The sequence below is a fragment of the Crocodylus siamensis genome, chromosome 13 (assembly GCF_052110815.1).
Source record: "Crocodylus siamensis isolate JL-2025a chromosome 13, ASM5211081v1, whole genome shotgun sequence".
NCBI lineage: Eukaryota > Metazoa > Chordata > Crocodylia > Crocodylidae > Crocodylus > Crocodylus siamensis.
Window position 1 is genome coordinate 28,685,763 of NC_143407.1, and position 8,608 is coordinate 28,694,370.

The following is an 8,608-nucleotide window of genomic DNA, read 5'->3' on the forward strand; positions in this document are numbered from 1 at the left end:
ATGTAGATGCCTTGTGACAGTAGAGCATCCCTCAGCTTTGAATTTCTTAAGATAGTTAAAGATTACATAAACTAGTTATGTAAAACATTGCATAGTTGTGGTGAGCAAACAAATTAGCTGTTATTCCTGGGCATGCATACAGGTTTAAAGCCCAGTCCTACAGCTTTTCCCAAGGAAAAGCCCCCAGCAATGTAAGTAAAGGCTGCATATAGGTCAGGGCCCTCAGTAGTTACAGATTGTGGCTAAGTACAGACAGTCAAAAAGCCCATGGCTAAATTGATTCAGTCTTTGCAGGTTAGTCTAAACTGCAGGGATTAAACTGAGAAATGACCGCACGGACAATAGCTTTTGATTCAGGAAATAGTCACGTACCTGCAGTGGCTCAAGCCAGAAGTTGCGGGGTGGTAGAGCATGGCTCTCTGGCACATAGCCAGCATGGGCTGTATGTTCACTTCCTTTTTCTGCTACCCCAGAGGTCTCTGGGATTTGCAGTCCAGAATCGCAGTAGCAGGACTCTGCAGCGTTGCTCATCACTTCCTCTTCCTGCTTCCAGGTGCCTCTGGGATTTGTAGTCCACAGTTGCAGCCAGCAGTAAGTTTTTAGCAGGGCAGGACCGCTCTTTGCTCAGGGGAAGGGAAGTTTAAACTCCTTCCCTAGCCCCTTTTCTGCTGGAGCAGACAGCAAAGCCCAGCCCGTGCCTGGGCTGGAAAACATGTTGGGATGCTGAGGGACTGTGATTTAACTTGAACCAGGAAGGGCTCTGGGACAGAAATTTCATAAACTGGCTGGACCCAAATCAGTTAAATCTGATACTGCATCCAACCTGGTTCATCTTAAACCAGTTTCAGCCATTTTGAAACTGGTTTATGCGCACTGAACTTCTGTTCTTTTACAAGTTTAAACCAGTTTCTGATCACTTAAACTGATTTATGTGCAACTTCCAGAAGTACTCTGTAAACAGTTGTTGCTGTTGTTGTTTCAAGATTTATGTAAGAAAAGTGAACTCTTGGCAATTCAGAAGTTAACCTTGCATCTTTGTCAGTTCAATGCAGTGATTCTCAACATTTTTAGAATCAAGGTACCCCTCATTAGACTCAAATGCCAGCTCTTACTTTGCACGTGTGTTTTTTGAGTACAGAAAAATAATAAAGCAATTCTTCTGTATCGAAACTCAAAGATCACAACAGGCCAGATTGTTTTAAACGCTTGGGTTCCTGTTCAAAATCTCTAGGTTTATCTTGTGAATCATGTTTTCACACCTAACATTGTGTGGCACCCCACATCACCCTTGAAAAGAGCTCAACCCCACCCCGGGTGCTGCAGTACCCTGGCTGAGGATCACTGGTTTTAATGCATCTCAACACTACAGAAATAGTCCGTAGAGAAATAGCTATAAAATGGAGGATTTCTTTGCCTGCAGAACCGCTTCCTGATTCTCTGTATTTCATGTTCATTTTTTCTCCTCTCATCTTCCTTGCACAAATTCCGTCTCTGACACCCGCGTGTGTCAAGTGGAATCAAATGACCTTATGAACTAATTATGTTAAATTGTCTCAAGCACTGCACCCCCTCTGGCTATGATAGGAGCTTTAAGTGTTCAGTTTTTTTAAATACCAGCCCACTGGTGACTCAGATTTATTTTTTAAAATCCTAGTGATAAGATGTTGTCCTGCCTCCCCCAAGCCATTGAGCAGGTGGTGTCTGCCATCAGGGGCTGAATGCCAGAGCTGTTCTCCTGTCATCCTTCTATTCTGTTTGGCAACTTGCTTGCCTTATAAAGGTCCTTAGCTCAAAGGGTTCATTAGCAATTTTGACTAGTTTTGCTCCTCTCTGCATAGAGCACTGGTGTTTTAAGGGACTACATTTGCGTTCAGCTGGAAGACAAAAATAGTGGGGCAGTAGTAACTTTACGGTGCACCTCTTGCCAGACTTGTGAGGTGTTGCATTACATGGGCGATGGAAAGGCATCTTTCCTCTGCCAAATGGTCTAACTTCCCTATAGGGAGAGGCAGAAATGCCCAGGATATAAATCCTGTGCCCATACAACAGACTCGTATTTATCATTGCTCTTGGATAAAGAATAAAGGCAATTCCAGCAATCTTTCAGCAGTGCATAACTGTTTTTGAGAAGTAATGACTTGACGACTGACTGAAGTGCCTCATCTTCCCAGTCCGCTGCCTGCACTTGGTCAGATCAGCGTGCTTAGGATTTCTAAATAAAGCTCACGAGTGCTGTCTTTGCAGGATAGGAGCCTGGACTTTAGGGCTCCTGTGTTCTCGTTCAGGTTCTGTTACAGACTGTTTGGTCTTAGCAGGCCACTTTCCCTTTTGCCGTCATGTAAGGTTATGATGATGATTGTGTCCTATTTTAGTGGGAATGGTGGTTGTTTTCAGTGCTATGCTGTCAGATAAAAGGTTAGGCAACCTTTTCACTAGAAATCCAGAAGACATAAGCCCAATTTTTTCTTATTCTTAAGGATAGCTTAATTACCTTTTAATCTGCTAAATCTAGAGAGTCCGAAAAAATAAATAAATAAATAAAGTTGCCACCAGGGTGAGGTATGTGGGGAGGGAACAAACATTTTGACTAGTTCCATCTGTTCAAATGAAATTTCATTTATTTAAAAAGCAAAATGGTCTCTTTTGTTCCAGCCAAAGAAGACAATAGAAAGGAAATCCCGTGGCAAGATAAAATGAACATGGATCAGTAATGTAGAATAGCTACGGTGTCTGTTTCATGTTTTTAGAGCATAAAACCCTGCTGCAGGCATTCTGATTCTTTCTGATAAACCTTCTTTGTGTGTGATCTCTAACATGGGCTTTGCTCTGTTACTGGATGTTCGCCTGCTCTTGGCCTTTGAGCAGTTAGTACTCATGCTTTGCAAGTTGTGCTCAGCTAATATAAAACCATTAAGAACTTGACACCATGCAGCTGGATGTGCTCTTGCTCACAGTATTGTTCAGCTCAGTTGCTGGCCAAAGTGTGTGTGTTTGCAGCTTTATCAAAGGCAAAACCAGTTTTAAATGTGTAGCTCTTACCAGTTTTAATTAAACAAATTGAATTGAAGCGGCACTGGCTAGTGGGGGGGAAATATTTTAAGATGGGGGGGTTGCAAAATGCATGTTATAAGAAAAGGAAAGAAAAAGGCATGAGACTATAGCACTATTCATATATTTAAGAATATACAAGCAAATAAGTTGTTTTTTTAAATACATTTGTAGAGCAAATAGATACAGTGCTTAACAGGAAGATGACAATGCTAATAAAGTAATACTGTAGGCAGTTAGGAAACCTGAATGGTGTAATTAAGAGCTTAGTAGTAGGTCAGCAAGACCCGACATGCAGCAAACATTTGTTGTGTCCCCAGTGAGATAGGGAGGATTGCAAATGGAATTTAAAAAAAAAAAAAATCTTAGTGCCTGAATTAATACAGATTAATTAAATCTATTTAGTTATTATATGTAGAAGTAGTAAATAAGGAGCAGAATCTAAACTGAAGTCATGAACTTCAGAGGGATGATAGACTTAACATGCCTCAAGGGATATATATTATATTTAAATATATTGATCCAATGAGGGACTATCTGTAGAGCTGGATTAGAAATTGCTTCTCTTCAGTTAGTTTTAGTGTTAACAATTTACTCATGACTGAATTAACATAATAAACCTAATAAAAAGAACCAAACAACTAATAGGCTATTGTGCAGACATGAGTGGTGTTAAAAATACTTTCCTTTAATTTTGGTGGACTATAACTAATTTTGGCTTTATTGGCGTATTTGCTTTCACAGACTGAACCTATGGAGTAGATGGTTTGATGGACGTATCTTGCACATAAGGTAATAAAATAGAACAGCTCAAGTCTACTTCGTCACTTAAGTGATAGCTCTGATTTGTTTTTAAACTTGCATCAGGCCTTCAAATAGAAAAGTAAATTCTGCTCTAGTATTTCACAGGGGGTTGGGTGGCAGAGGGTGAAGGGATTAGTCCAGGCCCACATAGCATTTGTAACAGCCAACTTAATATAACTGGTATGCTGAAGATTCAATTGCCTATTATATCAGGGGTGTCAAAGGTATGGCGCGTGGGCTGGATCAGGCCCGTGGAGCCCTAACCTCTGTCAGTTGGGTCTCAGATCATCCTCACACACAGCATGAAGCATGTGCTGGTCCTAGCCCCACATGCTGCATGTGGTATATGGAGCCAGTCTTGAATGCGCTGCATGTGGTGCACTGGGCTGGGCAGGTGCTTCACATGGAGGTATGAAAATTATCAGGCTAGCAGTTTTGCTAGATGTTCACATTTATTTTTAACTTGTGTTGAAAGCAAGGTATACAGAACACACTTGTCCATCAAAACAAGGTGCATGTTGAACAGGTTTTAAGAATACATTTTTTTTGTATCTTTAAAGCCAGCTGTTTCTTCAAAGACAGGAGAAAATGAGCTAACTAATGCATCTTTTGCTGCTAGCTGGGTGGATAAAAATCAATAATTTTTTTTAACATAAAAAAATGGATTTATTTTTAAATGGATTTTTTGGTTTTTTGTCAAGATGTTTTAAAAAACTAAACTTTTATAAAGATATTTTAATTTAAACTATGTTAAAGCTCAAAGATCTGATCATGGAATAGGGATTATAACTTCTAATTATACTATTTGAGACATGTATATTCATGTAACCTATTTTTATAAATAGGTCACAACAGGCCATGGACTATATTAGGGGCCCAGTCTTACGGGGCTCCCAGAGGCTCCTCTATGGATTAGTAAGGATTAAAGAAAGGAGACTGAGAGGGGATTTAATAGCAGCCTGCAACTACTTGAAGGGTGGTTATAAAAAAGATGGAGCTGGACTGTTCTCAGTGGTGGCAGATGTGAGAACAAGGAGCAACCATCTCAAGTTGCAGGAAGGGAAGTATAGATTAGATGTCAGGAACAATTTTCTTACTAAAAGGGTAGTAAAACACTGGAACTGGTTACCCAGAGAGGTGATGGAAGCTCCATCCTTGGGGTTTGCAAAACCCAGCTAGATCAAGCTTTGGTTGGGATGATGTAGTTGGGGCTGGTCCTGCCTTGAGCGGGAACATGAACTAAATGACCTCCTGAGGTCCCTTCCAACCCTATTTTTTTTTTTAATGATTCTATGACTCTGTGTTCAGTCCCATAAAGCATCTCTGATGCTTACTTTCAGTTCTTAAACTGTGGATTTCTGTCTCCAGAGAACGTAGGCAGACAAGGTTCTTTGGGTAGATGTAATATCTTTTATTAGATCAATTAAATAGTTAGAAAATTGTTCTTTGCAAGCTTTTGGGCACGAATGCCCTTCTTTGGGGATAAGGAGAGTTTGCGTCTCCAGAGAGAACATCCTTGTTAACAGCAGTCCTGTATATGGAGAAGAGAGAGAGCAGACCTGATTTAATTACCCACCTATCAGCCCTATTGTCTCTGTGCAAATTTGTGTACACACCCTTACCTTTCTCTAAAAGTGCAGAGTTTCAAGGGATTAAATGAATAAAGGATATCGAACAAGAATGCGCTTTTTGTAGAACACAATGATTAAATTGGGGCTTTCTGTCCAGTATTTTAAATTGTGTTTTAAATCATGATTTAAATCAAACCCACACTGGCTGTTAGTAGTGTCCCAGCACTACTGAAGCAGCCTCAGGAAACTAGTTTTTTGTGGGTTGTTTTTTTTTTTTTTGTCATGGGACCTACAGCGACGAATGTGTTGAGTGATGATTTTAGTGTGTTTCTATTTCAGTGCTTTTTGTCCTGGATCACGAGTGAATAGCAAAAGAGTTCCTATTGATCAACTGGGATCTTACTGTTAGGATGTTCCTGGCTTAAAATACTCCAAGGGCCTGACACCATATAACAAAACATATCTATTTTAAACAACTCTAAAAGCAATGTGGTTATATTAGAAATTAATATTTAAATTTAGAACAAAGGGATGAGTTGAGTTGCACAGAAACAGATTTCAAAGTGAAGCAGGTTTACAAATGATCTATGTGGAAAACAGTCATTTTAATATGATGTATGAGGCGGTATTAAAGAACTGAAAAATGCATTCCTCTGAAAAAGGTATTTTAAATGTAATTTGAAAATTAACTAAAAAATAATTGGAATGAATATAGTTGAGGCATTAGAGTTGAAAAGCAAAGTCTCCAGTTTCCCGTTAGGTTCTTTTACTGGTTCTGTGATAGAAGAAAAAGTTGTTAATAAAATGAATTTGCATCTATATAGGGAAAGAATATGTTGATTTCACTGGAGCTAAAAAGCTTTCCATTGCCTTCACCTTCAAATTCACTTGATGCCAACAGGTAGTGCCTCATTTCCCTCTTTTGAAGCATTCAAACTGGGTTGGAATAAAGGTTTTGAGCAGTTGTGTTTAGGTTTGTGATTTTTGGACCTATTGAGATTAATTGTTACACTAAACATGTATCATTATTTGCGTCTGAAAATAAATTGGCTGGGGTGTTAAGTGAAGTCAAGCAACAAAAAAAGTGTAAAACCCTAACTTTTTTCTTATTTCTTTTTTAATTAGGAAAGACTGCTGCCTTTTTCAATGGAAACAACAGTGTATTGGTCATCTCTCTCACTTCAGTGAGGTGTACTGTTGATAGCCTGCTTTTTTTCTCTCAGAATCTTCTCCCATTCATTCCTTTTCATCCTGTGGTTTTAGTTTTGGTATTTTTGTTGTTGTTGTGAGCACATGTAAAACTTTAAGAGTAAAAGCACTTTTTTCTGTTATGAGGTCAATGCCCTTCACTGATGGCAACGTAGTACTGTATCACGTACACAAAGGTTTTTAAGGTTTGGAAAAAAGCAAAGCAACAACTGATCTACATTGAAATTGCTAGTTGTGGCTCTCTCTCTATTTAACTGAAGACCGTTGTTTTAAAAGGATTTTTTAAAATGTTTTATTTAAAATCTGGATTTAAATGTATGGAACTTGGGGGGTGGTCTGTACTTGTCTTAAATGTGTTTTGTTTTGTGTATTGCTTTGTTTTAGGGGTGGGGGTGGTAGAAGAGTTGTGCCTGTTTTCAATTTGATTGACATGTGGAACTTGTTAAATATCTTTCTTTAATTATTTAAAAATAATTCCTGAGATGTTGATAAATTACATGTACATTTGCAATTGATCTTTTGTATTTTATTTTTCAAAATAAATGCTTTAAATGTGATAGTTTTGTGGTTCAAGTTAAATACGCAAATCTTAACATGAAGTTAGGACTGCAAAAGCAAGAGAAACAATATAATCCAAGACCCTGAATTTTTTAAATACTTGGTTAATTTTCGGTACGTAATTTTGAAGTTTAAGCACATATTTGAAAGATTTGCATCTTATTAGAATAACTTGATAGAATTTTCTGTCTACAAATGCTGTTTGTATAGTTTTTTGAGCATGAACTAACACAATTACTGATTGCAGTGGCACACTGAACTAATAGGAACTATCGGTAATTTTAAAAGGCGATTAAATTAATTAAGCATATAATAAACAGTACAACTCCTAGTCTGTTAAAAATATTCTCTATCGGTTATAAATCAAGAACATCTGAATTATCACTTATTCTCCTGTTTTTCCCCAGAGGAAGCCTTTCTGTTAGGGACAGAGAGATGTGTGTGTGTACACATGCAACTTTCTATTAGGGATAGGTGTGTATTGTATGTGTGTGTGAGAGAGAGAGAGAGAGAGATTTGCAGATTTGGGAAGCTTTCTTCAGTTCTGGAGTGCAAACTTGATGTGGTGAAATGGATCCAGAAAAAGATATCCATTTTTTGCAATACTGGAAATATGGTAACCCTACAAAATCTGTACAGGAAGGTTTTTAGGTGTACTTGAACAAAGCAAGTTTTCACAGTTGTTATGCTAATTCTCGTGGCATGTGTAAACTGTTCCCTTCTGCAAGCGCAGGGCGTCTCCTAGCGGCAGGACAAGAGAAGTTCAGCTTTGTAATTTCGTGTCTGAACAACGTATGCACAGAGCTGCTGGGGAAACCAGTTTTGTCTTGGTGCTGTCAAAGTAGTAGGCTTTCTGCAAGCACCCTCTGAAATCCACTATGGAAACACAGATCATTAACAGTCATAGTGACGAGCAGTTACGAACACAGACACAACCCACTGAAGTTCTTATGACATCTTATAATCAGCCAGGTAATGAATACTACATTGTCAATGGACTTACTTTCTTCACTTCCTTTCTCCTTTTTAATATTTTATTCCAGCCTGGCATATTAAGTCAGAGATGGCAACAGAAACATCTGTAGAGGTTTCCCTTACTGAAAAACTAATTTTGATTAATTATGAGCTACTGCAGCCTTTTTCTGCCTTAAATGCAAATTTATGAATGCCTGGGAGAGGGAAAAAAATCTCCTCTGCATTTGAATAGAGTGCACCTGGAAATCTATCTCGCTTACTGAGGCTGGGATGCAAATAATAAATATCCTCACTACCATGGTGCAGTTGGTTGTCTTTTAGGACTACTTGAGCAGACTTTCTGTCCCACTCGCCTGCTCAGCTCTGTGTCCTTTGGCTATGAGGTGATGTCTCACTGATGGGGCAGGTAATTGCATGCAGCAAGTGGAATAGTTTTTGTATCT

The 8,608-nt window shown here is 38.7% G+C and overlaps 1 protein-coding gene across 5 annotated transcripts in view; it reads left to right on the top strand.

Moving 5' to 3' along the window:
- TPST1 (tyrosylprotein sulfotransferase 1) overlaps positions 1–8,554 on the top strand; it is a 54,763-nt gene extending 46,209 nt beyond the window's left edge. Inside the window, exons 5-7 of one of the 5 annotated variants that reach the window (XR_016438912.1) lie at positions 2,653–2,726; positions 3,793–3,840; positions 6,549–8,551. Coding sequence is in view for 4 of the 5 variants with exons in the window: in XM_090025811.1 (XP_089881937.1) it covers positions 2,653–2,697 (45 nt within the window). In the remaining variant the exon portion in view is untranslated. Of the gene's footprint in view, positions 1–2,652; positions 2,727–3,792; positions 3,841–5,762 lie in introns of those variants that run through there. The other 4 variants (XM_090025813.1, XM_090025814.1, XM_090025812.1 and 1 more) reach the window with 4 other exon arrangements.
- Positions 8,555–8,608: the final 54 nt, after the last annotated feature.